The 25,648-nt window shown below is 41.8% G+C and overlaps 1 protein-coding gene across 1 annotated transcript in view; it reads left to right on the top strand.

The window, feature by feature from the left end:
* The first annotated feature begins 346 nt into the window (after window positions 1–346).
* daam2 (dishevelled associated activator of morphogenesis 2) overlaps window positions 347–25,648 on the top strand; it is a 62,319-nt gene continuing 37,017 nt past the window's right edge. Inside the window, exons 1-4 of the mRNA XM_053335634.1 lie at window positions 347–609; window positions 11,332–11,421; window positions 20,192–20,266; window positions 24,353–24,447. Coding sequence (XP_053191609.1) covers window positions 442–609; window positions 11,332–11,421; window positions 20,192–20,266; window positions 24,353–24,447 — 428 coding nt within the window. The 5' untranslated portion in view covers window positions 347–441. The remainder of the gene's footprint in view (window positions 610–11,331; window positions 11,422–20,191; window positions 20,267–24,352; window positions 24,448–25,648) is intronic.

Genomic DNA, 25,648 nt, shown 5'->3' with positions numbered 1-25,648 from the left:
AACTGAGCTGCTGGAAACATAAATTACTTCACTTCCTGCGCAGCAAATGATTTCTTTCCACGGAAACATGTACAGTACCAGATACTGGATGTGTAGGCCAGACATATCCAGAGGTTCATGAACTGACAATGGGGTTGAATTATTCTTGTGATGAGGAATAAAACGAATTATTCATTGCATATGAAAATGTCATGCAGCGTGACATTAAACATGCTTGTCATGTCATTCGTAATGACACTGGGGAAACCAAACATAGCCCTGTTTGGATTGTCACTATCTCTATGTAACCTTTTCCCCTCTTTCTCTTTTCTCTTCTAGATCATGCCCCCTAGATAGCAGCCTCGTCCTCCTCTCCACACCCTTCCCCCCCCCGCCCCTTGGCCCCTTCCTATACCTTCCTGGTCCAGCATCACCACTGCCACCTGTGTTACCACAGCCACCATGCCCCCCAGGAAGAGGACGCGGCCGGGACTGGGCTTCTTGTGCTGCTTCGGCAGCAGCGAGCCCCCGGAGATCAACCTGAAGGACAGCGTGCCCCTGCAGCTCCTGGAGTTCAGTGCCCCCATGCCACCTGCTGAGGAGCTGCATGCACGATTCTCAGAATTAGTGGTGAGTAAAGATAGAACGATATGAATATTTGAGCAAGCAACCTGGATGATTTCTTAGGTCAGTTGTCACCAACCCTGCTCCTGGATAGCTACTGCCCTGCATGTTTTAGGTATCTCCCCACTCTTACACACCTGATTCTAGTAATTAACTTATTATCAAGCCCTTTGACCAGCTTCAGCTGCTTGATAACGAGTTAATTATTAGAATCAGGTGTGTTATGAGTAGTACCTAAAACATGCAGGGCAGTAGCTCTCCAGGAGCAGGGTAGGAGACCACTGCCTTAGAGGGTCATCCAAAGTAAATGCATGTTCCCATTGAATCTCACCAGGTACCTTTACCATGTTGTGTGTCTTTGTGGTTTGGAATCATCATCCCCTCAATTGTCTCAGTAGTGCAAGTAGTGATCAATAAGGCCTACCGAATGCTCCTGCAATAAGAACCACGTGCCAAATAATGCATGACTCAATCTTACACTTTTGTACCACATGTACCACTGCATGTTGCAGTCTAACTACTTTGACATTCAGCTGTGAGAATGTTTGCAAAATACTAACTTATAAAAGATTTTTGCAAGATTCAAATTTATATTAGCACATTTTCAGGATCAAGAACAGGTAGCTGGGTAACCTGCATATTTCCACCACCTGTTGCCATTGACTGAAAGTTTAATGAGCCTGTTCACCAGTTCTGTGATGTCATAGATGCTAGACTGAAGGCCAGTTTCTAGAAATAGACACCATACAGGAAAGCACCACATGAAAACACATGAAAAATATATGAATGAGGCTCAGAACAGTATTGGTACAATATAAATCCTGGAATAATGTTTTTTCTAATGCTAAACATCCTGATTCTTTCTTTGCATGTTGCTAATAATCCTTACCAACTAACAGGTTTAAGAATAGGAACTGGAAGAGATTGAGTCTTGTGGAGGGCATCTTAATAGTTGGATGAAGCCTTACCTCAACTCCACCGCCAAACCCCCCATTCCACAAATTCAGAAGCTCATCTTTTCCACTACACGCAGCCCACCCCCCGTGTCTGATGCTTCCCATCTCGTGCCCAGATCACGCTTGTTGGCAGAGGTTGTTAGTCTGTGCTGGTGCCAGCTTTGGCATGGCTGTACTGGCATGTACCCATGGTGTGAAGAGGGATCAGGGCACAGCTGTCAGAGTGGAGAAGTCTGCTATGGGTTTCATCTGCCATGCAAGCTGGTTCGGGCTTAGCTGGAAGAACTGAGGCTTTGCTGTTTCTGTCTCTTTTCTGTCTCTTTGTTTGCCGTCTCATGGATTTATTTTGGTCTCCATCTCAGCACTTCTGTCTTTCTTCCACAACCTTAGATTTCCTGCTTGTCTCAGTCTCCCTCTCTTTCAACAATGTGTTCAACAGTGCAGCTACCGAACTGCTTCTGGCGCTGTTGAGTCTTAGTCTCGGGAAACGCTAAACTTCACCGCCTGCAGGATATATCACTCCTCCAACTGTCAAATTCAATACAGGAGATTAAGTGAAATTCCATTTGTGATAGGAAATGATTCACTGTTATCAAGGCAGATGTTTTCCCAGTGGTGATCCTTCCCCCATGTTTCCAGCCAATTGACCTGAGTTAACCTTAAATTCACTGTCGAAGTTCCTTTATAATCATTGGCAAGGCACAAGCCATTAAACCTCAGTAGCTGCAGTATATTTTTGTCTTGATTAGAGAAGCTTATAAGTTAGCAATCAAGACATTGAATGCCTCAATCAGTATCACTAGAGTGGAATGACCTAAGGCCCTTTCTGTTATATGACAACTAAAACCCACTTCTGAAGATCCAGCGGGTTATTTGACACACATAATGGCCTAAATTCTTACACAAAGAAAGTTTTTACATGGACAAAGGTTATAAGAAGATTTGTGAAAGTGAACAGACACATGTATTGCTGGATAAAATACAAACATGCCTTTCATATGGGAGCGCTTACCCAAATCACGGCAGTCCTCACGGTCGACAGGAATGGATGACCCGCAGATTATTTTGGGGTAAATTTCTGAGCTTGCGATGAGGCTGACACAGATGCATGAGCTGAGGAAGAAACCGAGCAGAAGGAGCCATCCCTGATTTCAAAACCTCTTAACTTGCAGCTTTTCGACCCAGGAGAAAAAGAGGATTTGGCATTTTCTCATTGGATCTGGGCCCTTCCACATGTTGTGAATAGATTATTCTTGAGATGGTTGTTGGACGACTACGTCTGATGGTGTCTTTCACAAGCTCAGATGTTTGGTCTTTGGGGTCGTGTCTTTTGTTGGGCTCTGGTTTAGTTTTACTGCAGTATCCCAGCAATGAACGCAGAACTTAAAGGTTAAAATCTCATACTTGATCGTATGAGATGGAAAAATGATGTTCCAGCGAGATGATCACTCAACCTATGACAGTTTGATTCATGTCTGGTCTGATTGACCGATGTACAAACTTCTCCTATCTAATGATGGTCATCTGGCCAAGCCATCGGTCCTCCACATCTGTTTTACTGTTCCTGCAGCCGACATGCTGACATATTTGACCAGTCATCCAAAAATCTGTACAACCAGACCCTGAGCAGTCACTCAGTCTGGACACAGTGCTTGTAACACAAGCAGAGAGCTGTGCTACAGGGGAGGAAATAAAGAAATATAGAGAATAACATAACATAGTGTGTTTCCATGGCAATGGGAGATGAGGATTATTGTTATGAAAGCCTCTCCTGAGGAGGAGAATGAGACTCAATGGAGCCACTGGAGTGGGAGCGACAGATCTGGGCCAAATGGAGGAGTAAACCACCTCCACGTGTCTTCACATCCATAATGGGGTCTTCCACTGTGTCTAGAGACTACACAGTGCACACTCAGCTCACACTGTTAGTGGAAGAAAAGTCTTTGGAGCTGATGTCACAATAATATTCTAGGCAGTATTGCTTAAAAACAGAAATATCACTTTGGTAATAAGATGGATATGTCTGATAGCAGATATTTTGGCCATTGTCACATCCTAGATACAGTGGAAAGTTCTGGTATCACAAGCCTACAATTTCCTCACCCACTATCAGCTTTCTGCTACATTAACCCTACACACTGCAAGAACGCAAAAATGTATAAGCTTTAAACCTGATCCGACTAACATATTTAACATACAAAGACTGTTTACTGGTGTCCCTGGTGACCCCAAGACTAACCATCACAGCATAATGTTAACTTATTTCTTCCTAAATACATTATTAGAAATGCAATTAATCCAATCTGAAAGAAACTGCTTATTTTTTTAGATAAGTTAGTTAATTTGCATATATATACTTGTCGTGAATACACATTGCAGCTTTTATCCCAAGTACAACCTTTCCAAAAAGCCTTCAAAATGACTGATAGAGTGCCTCTACCCCCTGATAGTCTTTAAATTAGGACCCTTGGCAAACATGAACTCCATAAATAGTTCCATCTATTAAAATTACATAGGCGGAATTGGGTGCTTTTGAGTGGCGTCCCCCAGGATCCCAATACAATGGTATTTTTGAAAAGCACCAAGTAAACAGAAATGGAAAACAATGATATTAAGTCATCAGGAACAAATTAGTTGAGAAAGTCCATGAAAAATTAGAATGACTGAACAAAGCACCTGTGAGATATGACAAAAAGTATAGCTCTAGGGTCTGCGGGTACCCCAGTAGGATTAAGTTTGAACAGCCTCCACTATATTCCCTGCTGCTTTATGAAAAAAAACATGCAGCAAAAGAGCAATGACTTATTATCCTTTAGTGTGCAGTTTAAGAAACTAATATTGCAGTGTAAGCATGTGTGAGATCCAGTCTTGATTCTCCTGTGTTCCAACAGACTCTCCTCTGCCAAATGTTCTACAACTCATCTTAGAGAAAGTCTGTAGAATGAACCTTCCTCCAAGTCTGCAGTAGATCCATATGAAATCCTCCTGTGCTGATAACGAACTCGGCAAACCCATGCAAATGAACCTGGAAGCAATCGCCACTGATTTGGACACAATGAACAAAGACCACATCAGAGGAGCTAATGGATCGCATCAATTAAACTACACATTTGCAGATGGCCGCAGAATTACCTGATAGCAAATGTGCTGCAGCTCTGGGTTCTGTTTTACGGATCTGGGTGCATTTTAAACAGTTTCTTTCCACCAGCGTTTCAAGGCTTGCACGCATAGTTGATATATAGGCCATGTGTGAAGGTTGGCATGGCGTCAAGAGCAATAACGGCTTCGTTTTTGTTTATCGGGCAATTCCCTGCTAATAACGTTTTATCACCAAATGTGAAATTGCTCTCATATTTAGGTATCGTAATTGAAAATTGGATATGCTCAGTCCTTTGGGTACTTGAATACATTTCTTGCTGGTTGCAGTTTTGGTAAGCCGAAATGCAATTTTTGTTTCTTCAAAGAGAAACCAAAGTGTGAGGTTGTTTGGGGACAACTACACTGGTATTTACAAGTTGCAGCTGATAGCAATGAACACACTGCGTTTACTATGGAAAAGGTTGCATATGGTCCCAATGTGTTGACACATTCGCAAGTGCCTCAGCCCAACTATGCAGTGCCACTGAAACACTGGGGGCTTAAATTCTTAAGAAAGAAGGAAACGATTCGGGGACACCTTTGGCTCAGACGTGCTGTGGAATAGAACTGAAAGCAGTAACTCAATTTATTAGTTATGAGGAAAGAAAGACGCCAAGTCTGACTCACCATCTGCATTTTGTTCTTCTTGTAGAGGTTGCTCTACCCAACCTATTCATCAACTCTTTCTCAAATAATTAAGAAAGAAAGATCCTGTCTTTCACGCTTCTGCAATGAATTGTTGAGTATAGATACAGTAAGAGAGGATATGTACAGTATATCTGGACAAATGAATGCAGCCGATTTCGTTCTAACAGGCCAACATCTGGCAAGTACAGTACTGGCAGACATCAGATTAGTGTGTGTTCTCTCTGCCTTTCTCTCTGTAGCACTCTGTTCTGCCCTCTTTTTCTATCTGCTTTGTCTGTCTATTTCCCCATGTGGGTGCCTCATTCTTTCTTTCTGTGTCTCGTAATTTGGGACAGTTTTAATCCAACCACTCTGGGCAATGGTCCAGCTGTCCAGTGTCAGGCACGGCATCTGTGCACCAAACCCTTTAATAGCGTCCACTCCATGTGACTCCCAATCATTGTCTTCAGTGGCATGCAAATTCTTTTCTTAAAGCAGTGGTGGTTAAAATTAGGCTCTTTCATATGTAGCCTCAACTTGGGTTTCCAGGAAAACTGGACTCTTAAACATAAATCCTTTCCTAATGTTCCCTCCAGTGTGACTTTCGAGCCGGACGCAAATCAAAAATGCATTGCGTAACAGGAGGGAATGGAAATGTTCTCCACCCGCTGAGCCATTGGGAGCGAATTTCCTCCCCGGTGCACGCCTTGGGATGCACCCTCTTTCCTTTCTGATTCCCTCCCTCCTTCCCCTCGCATTTGCTTGTCTAACTGGCTTTAAAGTTTAGCTCTCCCTGGCCTGAGTCAACCTTGTTTGGACGAGGGGAAAGGCGGTCATTTAGTGATGGCTAGCCTACTGACTGACTCATCAAAGAGAGAATACTATGAGTCATTTGAATGGTGCTAAATGGTGCGAGCCCTGTGTGTGTGTGGTGTTGTGCGATGGTTTACAAAGGGACGTAATGCCACTAAGACCATTCGCATGATATCTAACGAGGAAGAAGTTAATCTTTGACATTTTCTTGATTGTGGTTAATGAATCAGCCTTAGCCTAGTTTGCCTTATGTGAAAAACTCTAGTATGAGTTGTGAGTCTATATCTGGTTTAAAAGGCAGACACGCTGACAAAAAAACCCTCACTGAATCTCGTTTGGGTCAATAATGGCAGCTACAGCTTCCTGTGGGTCCCCTTGAGGCCTCATATGACTTCCTGCCATCTTGCCTGTCTTTCCTCTGCCTTCCTGTCTCGCCCAGAGACCGCTGCAGGATATATCCACAGCGTGTGTGTGTGTGTGTGTGTGTGTGTGTGTGTGTGTCAGTGCTACAGCAGACTGACCCTCTCAGCCAGTACTATAAGACTTCGCATGAGGTAAAGGCATTCAAATCCACTGTGGAAATGCCACTTCATAGACAGACACACACACACACATTGGAGAGGATGTCATTCTTGGACCACACACATTTCCCATTTAGGTGGAGTCTTACACATTTTCAATCAGTTGTCACAGAGACACTCCCACTCCCACTACTATGCCAGTCACTCACACCTACTCATTCACTCACCCGTTTCTCTCCTGAATATTTTCCCCTCACATTTCAGTCTTAGATTTCTTCCACCTTTACGCTAGATGCACACACATGCATAAACCACTTTCCTCACCCATTTCCACCTATCCATACTGCCCTGCACACACCCCCACCTCCTCTCCTGTGGTACATCTGTCTCCATGAAGTGAACGTGTAGTCTAAACAGTAGCAGGTATTGAAGTTTTCCCACACCGCTCTGAGTTGACTATGTTTCATTTTGACTCTTCCCTCCCTCCCCTTTCTTTACGCTCTCTCCATATGGTGTAGATAAATATTTTAAATCTCCCACAGACATGTTGTATCATCTGACTCCTGTTATGTCACACAAATTAATTTATGTAGCTATATAATCTATGATTAGTGGCACAAAAGCTAAGATATCTTCATCATGTTAATCCTTGGGGGTATTACAGTACATCATACATTTGGTAGCTGTAGAGTTGTTAAGTGAGAAGAGCAGTATTCCCATTGAGTATTCTATTTCAAAATGTTCTTTAAATGATATCCTCATTGTTACTTAACATAAATAACATGGGACTCTTCTAGGTAATGGAATGATCATATAGGCAAGGTTCAATTATTACAATTTCGTGTCTGATAAATCCTGTTCTTTCCATCATTTTGGCATGGCAGATGAGTTTAAATACTACAATACCCATGAGCCTTGGTGGTTCTTGCTATGGAGAGGAAGCCAGTCGGAGAAATAAAGCACAGCAGTAGTGAACTGAAAACGCTTCTGTTCTTGAATTTGTGAATATAGATGAATTAATTTAAGCTACAGGTTGTATTGTCAGTTTTAAAACTAATGCTGTATTTACACAGAATTACACAGAGTTTTTTTTGCCAAATCCACCTTGAGAGTTAAAGTAAACTTCCCCTTTTTAGTGTGGTTTTACAACCACACTTTAAAAAAAAATCAAAAAACATATTTTTAATATTAATCTTTTGTACTGATGATCCCGTTGGTAGAATTTCATGTCTTTCCAAGCTGTAGAAGTTCTCCAACTGTGATACAACATTGTCTTTAAGACAAAGGAGCTTCCAGGAATAGGGGTGCCCAGAACAGCTCATTCTTTGCAGCTCAGTAGGCTTTCACTTTCACTTCAAAATCATATTTCCAAATCATTCCTATTGAAAAATGTTTTCGCTTAAAGAAACAATTCAACATTCTCCTTCCGAGAAGGAGAAAAGAAGATAAATGTCAGTCTCATGTCTGTGACAGAGGACATGCTGGGACATGTTTAGCCTAGCTTAGTGACTGGAGGAGGTAGCAGCAAGTGAAAGTGTGTTGTAAAAGTGTGATGGCAAAGCAATGTGTAGATGTGTCACTGTTGCGTGTGAAATTGGAGAGAAGTCGTGAGTCACTCTGTGTGAACGTGCATTCATACAAGTTGGAAAGGTTTCAAACTGAGTGACAAAAGATCAAACTTATCCCGGGGCTCTATGAATCTACCTCGTAATTATAAAGACATGAGACAAAAAAAAAGCAGAGACACTGGAGGAAATGCTGTAACTGGCATGTCTGGATAATTCAGAGATCAGTCAGACACATAGCTGTCACACAGACACACCCAAAACACACAGCGCAAGGTCAACATAAGGTTCTTGCTAGCAATAGGTACATGCTAGCTAGCCAGAGCTAATACTTATACAGTAGGTACTTCCGCTGTTTGGGGTGAATAAACAGACACATTCAGCAGACAGCAGTTAAATTCATGTGAACACAGGGGTGAAAATGTGCTTCACATTTTGTCTCAATACACCGTTAAGTTCACAAATTAACACGTTTGCTTTGTTTAGTGGCTACACAGCTGCCTCCAGTCTTTATGCAGGCTCAATGTGTTCTGACTCAGACACCTGCATAATGAGCAGACATTACTTTTTATCTACTTTCCCCAAATCAAAGTACATTCTTGAGTTAAATTGATGGTAGTTCAGATAGTAACTGTTAGAGCAAGCTAACAGGCTATGATGACATGCAGTTTAGTTATTTTATGCGTTTATGAAGCCATTTTGTTTTATAAAAGTTGTTTGGGCCTTTTCTCTCTTTCCACCATGTCCCCTGGCACATTTGAAAAGCCCACCATGTCTTGAGAAACAGGAAATTGAACGACAGGGCAGGTCAGTCAGTGTGCTGTGGACACGACAAGTCAAAGCACCGTGACAGCCCTTTTTAATTTGTAACATTATTCGATAGCCAGTTCTGTTGGAAATATGAAAGAAGGGGTTCAGAGGCCTTAGCTATGTCTTTTTTCCCCCCTCTTGCGCAGCAGGTGTAACAATATTAGCTTTGGTTTATGTGAATTCCCAACTGGAGCGTGCTGGCGAAGGTTGACGGGGGCACATCAAGAGAAGGTTTTACACAGCAAAGTGGAAAGTGGTTTGATTTTGTTTTGGAAGATTGAGAAAGAGAGAGAGAGGGACTGCGTGTTTCTTGGGTGTTGCTATGGTCATGAGGAGAGGCCATGTGATGCGGATGTGGTATTGGAGCACGTTTTTGAAAACCGAGGGTGGTGGGGGTGGAGGTTGAAGCAAATGGTGGGATATTGCATAACTGGAAAGAAGCGAAAAGTCTTCTGGCTGGCATGACATGAACATTCCTCCACCCACCCCATGTCTTAATCCTTGACTTTCTCTTTTCTCTCATTCAAATGCACCACTTCTACCTGACAATAGCTAAATAAAACATAAGCTCAGCATCTGTGCATTAGCCCTTGTAGTCCAGCCAGCCACTCCTTTCCTCTATTCCTGTTCCTGTACTTGACTTTGTCATTATCCCATTCATACACCTTAAATCTTATGTAAAGCCTTATATAATCATATATCAATTTCTAAATGGAATTCTCTTGCTGGGGTAGCTTACCTGCTCCCCCAAACTGTAGAATGTGCATGTTGCAGACACCTGAATACTCATTTTCATCACTGGCATATATCCTGCTCTCACATAACTCCCTCCATAAAAGACTAAATGTAGAGGCCTGAGGAGTAGTAGGGGGCAGGCAAGAAAGATCATGAAGAAGCAGAGAGATCAGTTGCTAGGCTCAGCTCCCATCTGGTTCAAATCCAGGGTTCCAATTCTCACTGATTTCCCCATCAGCTCCCAGTATCAGCTCCTCCAAACAGCAGCAGCTTGGACAGTAGGGCTCTGACCTGGCGACCAGGCGACAGGCCAGAGGCAAGCTGGCTTCTCAGCCTCCGTTTCTAAGCCTGAGGATGTGGAGAGAGGATCATGATCCAAACCCAAGCTGAAATCTGTAAATATTGAAGGACAGAGAGTCAGAGGTTAGATGCTGGGCAGCCACAAGGTGGCTGCTTTTCTGCTTGATGCAGCAGCATACTTTGATTGTGGTGGGTAATCTAGACTCTGTATGATCCCCTCTGGGTCACAATTAATCATTGCAATCATGCTGTTGAGATGAAAAATGCTTTGACCAAAGATTCTAAAGCTTCTTTGAGGTTTTTATCTGTATGAGACCCCCTTGAAGTTCACACCCTTCAGATTTTTCTTTTTTTTATTTTCAAAACCACAATAATGTGACCGCTGGTTATCCCACTGAAAGGACTGGGTGAGAGATGATGTCATTCTTCATAGTGTTGGGATACTTGGAATGTGGGCCACCTCAGCCCACCCCGGCCAGCTGAATGGATGAAAACAAACCCTGTGAATCTACTGGCTAGCTTTAAGGGGCCCCACCTCTGGCACCGGTAGCCATCTTCACTCTGGGGGGCCCAGGGGGCCCGGCACTTCTGGCTGACGTCATGGTAGCAAAACCATTATGATGAGATTAGTTTGAGCCTGAGCACAAAGCCCTGGTGCTATAGCATCCCATCCTCTCTTTTTTGTGGTATGTGCACATTCCCCCCTTTTTTCTTTTTCTCTCGCCATGTTCCCGTTTTTCAATGCATCTCTCTTTCTGTCTCCTCCCTGCATCTCTCTCCATCTCTCCTCAACCCTGATTTATCCATCTCTTCTTTCCCAAGTCTTTACTTTTCCTCCCTGGCACACACAGACTCATTTCCTGGGCTCATATGCATTTCAAAAGGTGCAGGAGGCTCCTTGTACCAAGCGGAAGAATTGAACAGAGCAGCAGGGTGAATATTAAAACACTCCTCTGTGGAGACCAGCTCGCAGTCAGACAGGGGGAAGGTTGGACAATCAAATGTCACTGTGTAAACTCAACAAACCCAGTGATTCCAGTCATTGCTAAAGTGTTTGGCTCTGTAAAAAGAACAGCGATTGAGGGATTGTGTCCTGATGGGATTCTTGTCTTTCCCGGTCAAACATAATAGTTGTGTTTGTCATGGTTTTTCTGCTTTTATTCTTGATGTGCCATATATGGGTATCTAATCTAATCCAATACAAAATAAATGGAATGGTTAGTGGTTTGGTTTAAAAATGAATGCCTTCTCTGTTGTTTGCAGGATGAACTGGACCTGACGGATAAGAACCGGGAGGCCATGTTCGCTTTGCCAGATGAGAAGAAATGGCAGATCTACTGCAGCAAGAAGAAGGTAAGATCTGAGGTCTATGCTCTAATCTCTGGCTGGCCCTCTGTTGACCGGCTGCCTGCACCCACAATTTAGAGCTAAACTGTCAACGATGAATGTTATTGAAAGGCAGTTTCTTACCAGAAGAGCTCAGCCACACAGTCAGCCCTCATTCCAGTTTCTCATTCTTGCATTGACGTAAGCATCCTCACTGTGTGCACGTGTTAAGCTACATCTTGCACAATATTTTCTGCAGGCTGCGCTACATGCACTACTGTACGTGCAAAGGCAGCCCGCATACGTAAACAACACTGAGTACACAAATACACTTCCAGCCTCTGTTTCGGGACCCTCAATCTCCAAATCTGGCTCCCCACGTTGGAGCGAGCAATTTCCTTGTGCTGCTTAAGAATTGTCAACATACCAGGAGAGCACTAGAACATTCTGGTTAGCCCTCTCTTTCACCCTTTTCCCCTCGCCAAAACATCTCTCGTTCTCTTCATACCCTTCAGCGTGTCTCTCCACAACAACTCTGCTCTCACTTTGTGGTCAAAAATCCACCAGGAAATGACATTGTGCTTGGAGAAAAAGGGGAATTCATCCCCCCTACTCCCCCTCAAGAGCAAATTGAATAAATAGTCATAAACCCTCCCCTGTGTCTCTTTGCTAATTTGTTTTTTGGCTGAAGGTTTTGTGTTAGAAGCATGACGAGGATCGAACCCCTCCTTTCTCTTTCCTAGGCATGCAGGCTTAGGTGATGTGATAGGTCCTGACAACCTTTATAAAAAGGAGTAAACACACAATGTGTGTGTGCGTATGTGTGCGTGTGAGCACCTGCATGTGTAAAAGTTTGTACTTGGGTGCAGGACAGTATTAAGTTACTAGGAAAAAGAAGAGCAGTGGAATTATGGTGTGTTTAGAGGGATGTCAAGGCGAGGATGGAAGCTGGAGCACCAAAACAGTTTAGAATGAAATGGAACAAGGGTAAAAAATAATATAAAAGAAAGATATAATCTTTCTTCTAATACATTATGATAACCATAGGACTCGCAGTGTGCTATTTCCTTGAATATATTGCATAGTATCAAAGGGGATTGAATTGTTGACAGAATGTTCATTTGCATATGTGAACCCACATGAAAAGGCACAAGTTCAATATTACCCCGATATCAGTTATTGAATATCTCACTCAAACAACCGCAGACATTTATGAGCACTCTTTGTACTGTAGTAGAAGGTAGTGGAAACAATGTTTTGGCAACGGCCTGGGCACATTGGAACAAAAATGGTTTGCAAGTGCGCGCTGAAGCCGGGTTCAGAGGTAGGATATATTAGTTTGTCGTTCCTCCCCCATCTCTTCCAGTCAGAAATCATTTCCTCTGTAAGACTAAGGTGAAAAAAAACAGCCCTGTCCAGGCCAGGAAACGGAGAGCAAAACCGGGGTAACAGTGCACAGCGGAAAGCCGGAGGAAAAACCAAACAAACGCCTCATTCATGGATAGAGGCAGCTTATTGGAGAATGAGGGGAAAAAAACAACTGGTGTGCAATATTGGATAATAACCTGCATGTCTGTGTGTGTATATGCAGGCGGGAAGTCATGTGCACACACCCATTAAGCAATAACTGCCATAATGTTTACAGTACCAGTCAAAAGTTTGGAAACACCTTCTCATTTACTTGAATGAGAAAGTGTGTCCTAAACTTTGACTGATACTGTATGTAGTAAATATGCATGCTCACAAGTTATTCGGACATAACTCCCCCCACACAAACACACACACACCACACAGTAGTGTACTGTGTTCCCGCAAATTACAGCATGACAGTGATTTGAATGGAGAGCACAGGACAGCAGAATTTCCCTCAGCCGGTCCTGTCCGTGACAAACACTGGTTCCCTTGTTTCCCTCGGCCAAGCGACGGCTCCAGTTGTTGTTGGTTAGATAACACTTGGAGGGAGCCGCTGAGGGTGCGACAAAGGCACAAACTAACTTTGTTCACCTGCAAAACAAACTGGCCAACACATTTACTGCAGACCACTTAAGCTAGGCCAGTTCCATTTCATTGCCGTCCAGGGACAAATACAGGGGATTTGTAAGTTTTCATATAAACAGTAGGACTGAATGCTTCTTTGTCTGTTGAGTAAATTCAATAAAACAATTTAAGGCCCAAATTGAGAGTGCACCTGTTTTCACAGCACATCCAGTTTGCTTGTCTGCAAACTTGGTATAAATAGATACTGTATGACCTTAGAAAATCTTCATTTCATTTCATTTATCTGCAGACATTTATCGGTCTTTAGCCACTACACGGGCAGAAGAAGTTAAAAAGAAGCTAACAGACACAGTCCTGAAAGTATTCTTAACAGGTTGATTTGGCAAACTTGCTAGCTTACATTCAGCACCATGAACAACCAGCAGACATGTAGCTAGCATGTAGCGTTGATTTGTAGTCAACCTGATGAACTAAAGTCCAATATTCACTCTACTTTTAGCATCAGTTTGATCTTTCTGAAGTCTTGAAAACATTGCTGTTAGCCTGCTAGTAGACTTTCATACCCAGTAGTTACATGCTTTGTCTGTACAGTGGTTTATGTGCCTGCTGTGCCAAAACAACAAGCTAAGAGAGTGTTTAAAACAAAATACCCTGTTCACATTACGCATCATTTGATTCAATGTTAATACAAAGACTGGTGTTGAATACTTACATAATGAGTTATTTACACAACAGCACCACTTAACAAATTGAGTGGTTTCATTTCAAAAGGATGGTTTATTTACTTGAAAGAGGTCCTCTTAGAGTCTCTTGCTAATACCAGCCAGCGGTGATGTAAGGGATTTAGTGCAAATATGGTCACTGAGTGCTATGACTAACTAGAACATCTTGTCAAGGCCCTCAGGCTTTACATAAGCCAAGCGTATCTGCACCTCTGATTTCAGCCACAGCCAGGGGTGTTGGGTGTCTGTCTGTGTGTGAGTGTCTGTGAGTCTGTGACGGAGAGTTTAGTGTTTATGTGGTAATCTCTGTTAGAATATACCCTGTGTGTGTGTGTGTGTGTGTGTGTGTGTGTGTGTGTGTGTGTGTGTGTCTTATTGTATACTTGTTGTTGCACGCATCCCATCCAGAAGTCCCCAGGTAGAGAACATGATGTAACATCTAATAGCTCCTGATAATCGTTCAGTGCTGGGAGCCAAACAGGGTCTCCTGACTTCCATTAGTAGTGCTGCACTGACACACACTATGTTGTCAGGACATGATCCTACAATATGGCCCTTTATCAGTGACAGAACTAGCTTTGACCCATGATCTAATATTGTGAATTTCCCTAATAAGAGGATTTTCTGTATGTTATTTTTTTCTCGAAAATCATCCAACCATGCGTTATATGCTTATCTCAGATCCTGCTAATGAACAGCTATTGCTTAACATGACTTGGCTGATGATACCATATGTTCCCAAACGTTGCTCTCTGCTGAAGTGGCACCCAAATTAGCCACATGTTCTTTATCCCCATCTCTTAAACTAACGTGACCCCCAGGCAAAATTTCTGTTTCAGCTTGTGGTAAAACGTGTGTAATGTTAGCTACCTGTAAGAAACGGCAAGTGTTACATAATCTTCCAGAATTCAATATCCTGTCCATTTCCTGCCTCTCTAGGTGAGACTTTATATCCCGGCTTCCATAGATAAATATTCCCTGTGGAGAGATTGGCTCTTTGGAATGTCGGACAATCCCCCTCGTTGTGCAGAATGGAACATATTGTGGTGACAGCTGGAGCAGAGAATACTGAAAAAATGACTTGATTGTTGACTTATATATCCTTAAATGACAGTTAATGTGTCTCAATGTCGTGATGTAACAAAGTGCTATTGTAGATGCTGGATAGCCTATTTGCTATGGTGCTAAACTACACAGGAGTAAAAATGTTAAAAATTTGGCTCAACAAATTGTGACGTACATGTTTCACCAGTCAGTATAACACCTATTTGTTTCATTTGGGAACTTGTGCTAATTTAACATTGACAATGAGTTCATTTAAGATACAAGTACATCCTCAAACTTCTACCATGATACTCCCTCCCAGCATATGTATCAGGTGTGGCCTTGTAGCTTCATAGTGTATGATGATGAGACTACCAAAACCTGCCAAACGTTTATATGTGCAAAGCGGCACATGTAACTGATTCCAACCAGCTCAGTGTCACACACTAGACTGATATGGGACGTTTGAACCGATACCAATACCGATAAGAGTGGAGAAATGGTGGCCGATAAATCAGTCGGGCTCTACAGCATACCAACAAATAATACCTATACCAATAGTGTTGTGAAAAAAACAAGGACTATTGAAAAAAGTATTTCACACAGCTTTTAGGGTCTTTGTCAACACATGAAAGCAGAAAAAAAATCAAATTAAGATTCATTGAAGTATTCTCCAACCTTGCTGCTACATAAACTAATGTCAGGCTCTGTGTGTCTCAGCAGTAAAGAAAGGGAGGCCAGCAGTGCTATGACAATCACTAACAGCCCATTTAAGGCCCTTAGAGAGAGTCTCTTTGTGGGTACCTGTGCTGTCCTATGAGCAGCTCAGTGTGTCTTTTGGAAGTACTAGTGCTTGTGTGTTGGAGTGTAAGTGTGTATAAAAGCATCTATATCAAAGTTTGCTGGTGAAATTGTTTGCAGGATGCATAATTTGCTTACAACTTAACAGCTTTGTGGTCTTTAAGAACTGGCCACAACAAAATTACATTTCCCAAACTGTATTGCTGGCAAACAAAGTAGTAAACTTTGACAATTCCATATTCAGTTTTATTTCTTTTTCAGTACTCTGCTCTGTTATGAAGTGGTCTTTGAATATACAGTGTTTCATTCAGTGTTGTTGTGCTTCTCTGTGCTGTCACAGATTTGGGCACTCATGAGAGTCCCCACATTAAAAGACAGGGTCCCCCCCGGGCCTCTCTGAGCACATGGGAACAGAGTGTGAGGAGCCTGACCGGCACCCCAAATTGCCAGAGAAACTAGAGACCTCGGGACAAACATGTTAGCTTGTCATTGAAAGCTAGTGTATAGATTCTGAGACCCAGAACAATTGAGCTGCTCTTGAAGGAGCTACTGGGCCAAGTTGGCTGCCAGATCCCAGAGGCTGGAACACATGAGTGTGAAAATGTGTCCTTCTCCTATCTTTGTTCTGCAGAACACGCTAATACAGGTGCGCATGTGTGCAAAAGGGTCATGACCAAGCACTTGTTAAGCAGGGATCTTGAATCAGCACAGCAGCTTGTATTATGGCATTATTTATTTTTACCTCCCTCCCTCGTTCTTTCTCAGAATTGAAAATGTGATTGTGAGTGAGTTTTAGAGTCAAACAAACAGTACAAACCTCTCCTGGCACTTCAAAGTGCTGTGGGTTTAACTGTGGCCAATGGGGTATTTGGGCTTTCTACCCCCTGTTGCTCCTTAAAACCTTGACTCGAAAGGTATGTGGGCACAGGATTTCTCCAATCTGTGAGCTCAATTATCATCGTCGGTGAACCCTTTTCAGAGGTTTGAAATCTCAGAGATGGCTTGTTGCATGACAGCAGGGGAGCTGAAATATGTAATTTCATCTACCCTTGCAACAGGTGCCTCTGCAAACAAAATAGCCTGCCAAACACACATGGAAATATTCTTGAACTCTGGCTTTGGTCAGGTATTTGGGTCTTTATAGAAACAATATATCCCTCAACAGATGGTTGTAACAAGAGGAACACCTAACAGAAATATACCTGATATACTGCTGGGGATTCCTGTCCTCCTCTGCTCCAATCCAGGTTGTAAATCATATTTAATGTCACCAGACATGAGGAATGTACAGTGTAGTGTAAGTGTGTAATTGCTGTAATAGAACGATGGGGTTGACCCTAAACTGTCGCAGCGGAGCACGCGACTTGGATGTTTTCACCCAGAAGAGGACCATAACAGAACAGCACCCATTACAGTACATATTTGTAATGTATTCAGTGATATCACACAAATGTGTACACAGGCAGACAAACACAAACTCTCTATTCAAAGCCAAAGCCTGCTATTTGCACGTCTTGCACTTTTTTTTATAACAGGCTCCACTCTATGGAGTCTGGCTGCTTATCACAGGGTTTTAATACTAGTCATCAACTATGATTAACTCAGAAAATGATTTGATCAAGAACGCAGTGCACAAAGAACAAACTTACCATCACTTCACCTTTCAGAAATGCTATTAAAAGGGCAAATATTCAGGAAGTGTACGGTCTGATATGACTCGAACCCCTAAAACAAACCTCGTGTTGTAATCATTTGTCCCAAACAAGACGAAAATTACAGCACTTTACTCTAGCTTGTGAAACTGCCAGAGTAAATGTTGCATCGGACTCGACGTGTTTTTCTGAGGGTGTGTCGGCGGCTGTAAGGGCCAAAGAGAGGCAGTTAAGTTGTTAATCTCAGCGTCAGGATCTGTCTGGCATCGCGTCCCGAGCGTGTCAGCAGTATAGTGGAAATGACGGCCAGCTTCAAAACACACTACGTGAAGTACAGTGAGTTCTATTGTTTTAAGCTTTAATTTAGCTCTTTAGCTTCAACTCAAAAAACTGGCACATCAGAAACAATGGTCATTACAAAGACTTAAATCCACATCGACCGAACCTACTCCAACCCAACATTCTTCAGTGGAGCTTCTTGAGTGGATTTGATTCATAAATCAGCGGATTTGCTTCTGCAGCAATTTTTATTTTCCAGACTTGTAGTTCATGAGGTCACTAGAGGTAATGAAAGGATTTTATGTCTGGGGAAAAATCAATTCAGGCCGGTGCTAGAATAGAGTCTGTCTGGCTTAATCAACAGAAAAGGTCATCTGCTTTCAGCTGTGTTGTGCCACCTTGCAAATAGTGAGGCGACATTTTGGAAATGAGGGGATTGAGTGGCATAAAATATTGATTTTCACATATCAGGGAGTGAACGCAGACAGAAGTGATGAGCTTGTGTTGCAGCATGAATGCCCTTGCAGTAAATGAGGTAGTAAAAGAATTTTACAAGATGTCAGGGAGCTTAGTTTGCCCCCGACGCATGCAACATAGTATAACTGACAGTCTCCCAAATGATCTGTTGGCAGAGGATTACTATAATAACTACTGTACTATGCTTATTATTCTCAGCAGATGTACTGTCATGAAGTGTTTTATGGTCTACAGAGAGGGAGTCTGAGCCTCTGAAATACCAAGAGTGCTGTGATATGGCATTAACAAACAAAAAAATGCCATACACAGTCCTTACATGCACAGAAAACACAGTCCTTGGAGCACTGAGGTCATGTATATCTATCCTCCCACTATATTTATAATAAAAAAGCAACATCTTTTGTCTTTGCAAAAAAAAAAACAACTTTAAACTTTTGACATATGCTGCGATTTCAAATACACTTAAAGCATTGGCAAAGAATTGTTACAACCCATATCTTATAGAGCTATCAAATTGTGCCTTAATGTGGCTGTTATTTGAGTTTCCAGCTCTCATTGACGTGCACACAGTAACATGAACAACAACAGCGTTCCACCAGTGCTCTAAGCCCTGGCTAAACAAGACCAGATGTGAACGAGGAACATGGTCTTTGTATTCCCTTGTGCCTTGGTTGCTCGTGGCATCACGCTTCCTCGGATTGGCCAGGACAAATTGATCTCAGACAGAGCTATTTGAAAACTATTGTGAAGTGCACTTTGTTCCTCGAGGCAGTTCTCCTCTCTCTCCTTCTCTGTGCAATAAAAAGTTAAGACAAGTGAATAGTCTGAGATGTTTTGACCCCATTATTATTGACTGGACAGCCTGTGGATGTTGAGGTAAGGAGCTGATATGCAAAGTGGAAGGATATAACCATGATATTGAAAAGTAGAGTGAAAGGGAGTAAAACATCAGTTCTGTACAAGATTATGTTAATAGTCTTGTACAGAATTTGTGTTTTAACAAGAGAAAAAGTTAAAACCCCACTAGCAGCCCATCAAGATTGCTTTGTTTGTCACATTCTACCGTTATAAACAACATCCTCATGATTTTACTGCTTCAAGAACCTTTTCTGTTGTGGATTTTCAAATATAGTTTGTCCCAAAGGTGGCATGAGAGGAACGTTCACAGATATTCACAAACGAAGAGAAGGGGGGTTATCATCTGGAAGGCATAAATGTTCTCAGTGAATTTCCTAACAGTGGTTGGATGATGGTATCTTCTGTACATAGAAGATAATCCAGCCTATGGAAGGGTCACAGGGTCACAAAGAACATCAGGATTACTCAAGTCTCAGTCAGGGAGGAGGTTTGACCTGATGGTAGTGATATAGGACAGTAATTTACCTACTTGCTAGGTGCATTGAGATGGTAAAGTGGTCTGAAAGACTGACACATTTTAGCTTATTGTTGGAGCTGTGCTAAAAAGGATCAAATGTTTTTTGTCTGTTTTACAATGTTTTAAGTAGACCAGGATGAAGGCCACAAGTCTGGTCTGACAATAAAGGTCTTCTTAATATCACACTTATTGTGTTGATCTATAAGCACTACAGGAAAGGTCAGGACATGACCAGAATAATTAAGAATCATTCTCTGGGGACCATAACAAGCTTATCTAGCCAGTAGTTGATGAAAGATCTCACTCTGGACTGTTGAACAGTCAGGCCAACTGGCTGTCAACACACAATATACATCCTCATACATACAACCACCAGAGGTATACTGTAACATTTTAAAGGTATAAATCAATATTCATTTGACTCAATCTATCTTTGTGTCCATGTACAGGAACAAGAGGACCCCAACAAGCTGGCCACAAGCTGGCCGGACTACTACATTGACCGCATCAACTCCATGGCTGCTGTAAGTCAAACTCATTCTCTGCTCTCTCTGTCAGAATCAAATTTCGATCTCTATTGAAATTCCCAGATGAGTGATGTTCCTGGCCTACTTTAGTTGTCCTATTACAGTATCCTCTGCTTACTCAAAGCATCCGAATACCTCTCCTAGGAGGTCACTGTTAACTCCGTCATTCTTTCTCAGACTTCTCTCTTGGCTCGCTTTTTATCGCCTCCCTGCTGACTGCTTGTTATATTCGCATGGTCACATTCCTTCACTGTGACCCCGGCGTTCACACACACTGTGATGACAAACAGGCCATTTAGAAACTCAGCAGTCCAGTCAGTGGGAATGACTGTCAGAAACACGGAACGAAGCCAGGATGACAATATTCATTATTTGTAGCTTGTATGGCTGCCAATGAAAACAACATGACATCATTAGAAAACTGTATTCTACCATGATTTCAGTATTATTTTAGACATAACTACTGCTATGTGAGTTGGGTTATTTGATAGTACATTCAGCCACTGACCAGTGAGCCATTGACCTCTCACCCCAAGTCCTCATGTGGACGACAAGTTGGCTCCCAAATGTTTGGAGATCATAAAACATGACGTTTTAAGAGGGGCTCCTTAAGGATGACATGTAGGTATGAAATTTAGAGACTGCTCAGTCAGTGCTGGAGACAAAATGTTTCAAATCAGTAAGAACATCTTATATCAGCAATGGACTGTTTTTGTTGTTGTTGCTGTTTTGTTTTTTCTCCACTCAACCAAGCAGACCTACACTTATTACATTTACAAGTCTTTCCAGGCCATGGATCAGATAAATTGTTCAACCATAGCCAAAAAGTAATGGCATTTAATATCTGTTTATTGCCATGTTTGTTTCTCTGGCAAACACGCCTGTAGCAACAACCCATGTCAAAGGTTGCTATTTTTACAGCTGTTTTTGTTTACTGGCTCCACCCAGGGGACGAGAACGAGCAACTTCTGAACCGTGTGTCGGTACCTGAGCTTACTGTTGAAGTCTGGAGAAACAATTTTACTGTCAGTCTCTTAAAGACTCAGACAACATACACAGTATTTTAGGTGTAGCTGAGGGAAAGTGCTGATTTGTGCATTGCCAAGAATCTTAAATCCGCCAGGGCTGTAGTGGTGCCTCTGTGCTATTAGGTATCAGACACACTGTCAGAATTATATATCAGCCTTTCCTTCTCTTTTTTACTGTACCTACTGCAAAACAAGACTTTGTGAGCATTTCTTTACAGTCTACTGTGTATATATAGACGTAAAATGTTGATATTTCCATTTTCTTCCAATGGTGGCACATTTTATAGACATTTTCTAGAAAATTTTATTGCAAATAGTCGCACTAATATTGGAGAAAAGTAGTCTATTTTAAGAAAAATTTGAAAATATGATTTGCCTTTTGAAGCAGCAGCTGAAATTATGTTACATCATTGGCCGAATTGGTTTTTCTTGCATAAAGATGATTAAGATTTTATGACTCTAATATATTAAGTAACTTGTTGAGAAGGATATTTTTATTCTCCATTCCCCTTTTTGCACAAGTAGTCTCTTGTTCAAGCCCCACTTTATTAGAACCCCCCCTTATTCAACATAGCTCCAGCTAATTTCCTCCCCTTCCTGAATCATTTTTTCACTACTACTATCAGTCTTCCATTTTCTCCACCGCAGTGCTCCAGACAGCATCTTGACAAGGGTGCATTTTAAAGTTTGGAGGTGCTCTGCTCGTCCATGACTTCATGTCTTGGCTCCCAGGCAAGCTCACCAGGGACAGCCCTTCCACAGTAGCTGAGTTATTGGATGAGCTCATTTTCGCTATGCCGCCCCGGAGAGATTATCGTACAACCAGCATGTTGATGTTCATTCATAAAAAAACCATGTCATAGCCCTGAGGTTGTTCGCTGGCCACTGAGTGATAATTCAACGTCCTCGTGACTCTGACAGGAGTTTCTGTAGCCCTGCTGTGTCTAAGTTAGCATGTGGAGCCTCCCACATGGACAGGGATGTCTATCGATAGAAAGAGAAAAGAGCTTTAAGGCGGAGACGACTATTGATGTGAAGAATTACCCAGAACTCAGCTATTACTCACTTGCATCTTCCCAACCACAAAATTGGAAACTCTACTGATGAATGCTTACAAGCAAAAGCAATTTAGTGAGAGTTTGCATCAGAAACTAGTCAGCTGTGAAACCATTCAAATTAAATGGTCAGTTAGCTAAGAAGAGTAATTCCCTTCGGTGTTATTTACTGTAGAAAGTTGATGTCTTATTTTCTTTATTACTACAGTACCTGTCTAGGCTGGTACTGTACATGAGAAAGATTACATGTAAACGTTTCATTAAAATGACACTGTAGCTTTTATCAGTAGCAACGTAACAATGTGCTTCTATGTGTTAGTTGTTTCCAATCCTGCTTACGAGCTACATTGCTTAGCTGTGAGGTAAAGACACTCAACAAGCTAACGTTAGCCCCTACTGTAGTAGAAGTGTAATTCTATGTCACTGAAATGCTTTAGAAAAAAATGCTAGTTCCTATATTTTGACAACTTTTCCTAATATTCTTGTAAATATACAGTATGCTGATATGTCAGTTCAGTAAAGACCAATTTTAGACATTACTTTCTAGCTTCATTTGAAAAATAGGATAATAGCTAACCTTCAGCTAGCATTTGGTTAGCATAATTAGGTTTAGTGCCTATGTCTCACTTTGCCTGGTTGTTTTTGTTATAGTAATGTTGTTTGTCTTTGTTTTTATTGAACAAATACTTTTTTACTTGGCGCATCACGGACTCACATGGTCCAAATTAAAGTTTTGATGAGCTGCAGTCATCACTCACTCAGTTAACAACGCACTGACGACTAGCTTGAAGGCATGGTTCTGGCTCTGGGGGGCACTTCCCATAATAAGGATTTAGAGAAGTACCTTCTGCTGGTTTACCAACTGGCTATAATGGTATCCTTATGTGCATGTTGGCCACAGGTTAGAATGAGCTTACAAATAGCAGATGTAGGAAGGAGCCATTTGGCTAGACTCATTGACACGGTGAACTGGCTCGCAGCACGACTATATCATTCACTCTCCCCAACACTTGTTGTGTCCAACTTCCCATTGACTATGAACATATTCGTTTAGAGAAACAGGAGCCAGAGCCTTTACTTCTTGGCACAGGGTGACTGAACCATCTGGACTTGAGGCTAAGTCTACATGATGGATGTTTTGACTGCACTGTTTCTAGATTAAACACTCACACACTGGACAGACCGGAGCTGTTGTTAGGTAGTCAAACATGGACTTAGCTGTGTGGATATTATGGCAAGAAAGAAATGTCCTTGTCATGGAATATTTGCATCCACCTATGACCCATCTGCCTTTTTAAAAGTTTGGAAAACAGGGTCACATTTAAGCAAATATCTTTTTCAGGTAAATAAATGGCCACTTTCACTAGTGTACTCCACTGCTAATACACACACTGTTTGAACCTTAGCACTTGGCAGGGAACTGCCATGGAAAAAGCCTGAAGAGGCTAAACAGAAGCCCTGAGGCCCTGACTAATGCAAGCACAGCAGCTCTTTGATGTCACTGAAGAGAGCCTTTAAGTGATGCAAAAATGCATTAACACTACCACTGGTCTAAGTGTTTTTTTACGATTTGTCGTATTTGTTATAAGCTTGATTGGAGCTAATTGCCCGCATGACTTATTTTGGCATGTTGTATAGCTTCAAACTGTTCTTTAGAAGGAAAATCACATTGAAAGGGAGAAAATTACACATGATCTGTCTGATTTGTTGTGCCTGAAACATTAGTCGACTCATGAGGCTCTGATTATATGTCCAGTGCCACAACGACTAATTAAAACAAACACGTTTACTTGTATACGGGTGGAATATGTTCCACTGCTGTCTACTTGCTGCCAAATTAAGATTAAAATTCTTTTGATCACAAAGCAGAAAAAAAAGAAAAGCTCTTAATTAGAAGTGAGAAAAAATTACTTGTCCACTGTTACCTGCTAAAGCTAAAAGCTATACAAATCCACTGTTGTTCCATTATTTGCCATTTTAATTTCTTACCCTTTCTATAGATGCAGACCCTATTTGCCTTTGATGAGGAGGAAATGGAAATGAGGAACAAAGTGGTGGAAGATCTGAAGACGGCGCTTCGGACTCAGCCAATGAGGTAAGTAAATCTGCCTGTCCATCTAAACCATGACCTCTTCCTCTGCTGCAGACAGTACATAGCCTTGTATTGTTTGCCTGGCCTCCGTCATGCATTCCTGCTGTCGACTTGTTGAGGAAACACCACACATATTTACTACAGTTAATAATATGATATGCTACCAGAAAGATTTACTTTCCATGAAGTCTGAAGTCTATCAAATTAAATACAAAAAATTAAAGATATTTTTAGATCTCATAGTTTCTCCTCCCCTGACATGGTCACCAGCAGCTGTTAGACCTCACTCATCAGCCACAAAGAAACATTCAAGGACGTCGGACAGCCCGCTAATACAAACCACCTCCTTCTCCCCGTCAGCAGCTCCTTTGGAGCTGTCCATCAACTCGTGCCAGTCGTATGATGTAGTGGTATGGACCAAAGCAGGGGTGTTAAGTTTTCTCATGGGGAGATATGAAGTGACAGACCTAATGTGCAGAGTGACAAAAAGTCAGGGCAGTCTTAGTGTCTGGGTCGTGTCTGGGTTCTGTGTGTGTGTGTGTGTGTGTGTGTGTGTGTGTGTGTGTGTGTGTGTGTGATTGTAAGCCAAGTGTGTGCATGCATTTTTGTATTTTAATGTGTGCATATGTAAGTATCCAAACCACTATAACTGGGAATAAGGCTAGACTGCTGCCAGAGTTCAAGTGATGAGAAGTATTGCTGCTTCCAGTCTTAGTTATGCATTCCTATTTGTGCACAGCTACATTTTTTCTCTTACTTTTTCTTGTGATATTTACTGTATAAACATAAAGTCACATAGAAACTCTAATAAAAAAAAATGAAGCAAGATATCAGAAAATAATATGAAAATAATATGAACACAAATGTTCATATTGGGAGAAGATATTGCTTTTGATAGTCTATGATATGATGTTCTTACTTACTAACCGTTCATAAATCTGTCATGAAAGGTAGTCTTCAAGGATATTTGTTTGAAATAAAGACATCAGCTGTTTTTTCCCTATGGCTGACAGTAGAGACAGACAGGAAGTGTTTGGACAGGGTTATGGGAAAGACACGCAACAAAAGCCTCTTAACAGACACGAACCAGGGATGCTGCAATCTCACGTCAAGCACACCTGACCAGTAAACTGTGGGAACACTCCGAGATTAACTATAAATACATATAGAGTGATGACAAAGTATACCAAATGTTCTCAATAAA

Source organism: Scomber japonicus, chromosome 16, assembly GCF_027409825.1.
Source record: "Scomber japonicus isolate fScoJap1 chromosome 16, fScoJap1.pri, whole genome shotgun sequence".
NCBI classification, from domain to species: domain Eukaryota; kingdom Metazoa; phylum Chordata; class Actinopteri; order Scombriformes; family Scombridae; genus Scomber; species Scomber japonicus.
The sequence above is the reverse complement of the archived record's forward strand: the minus strand, read 5'-3'. Positions and strand labels throughout refer to the sequence as shown.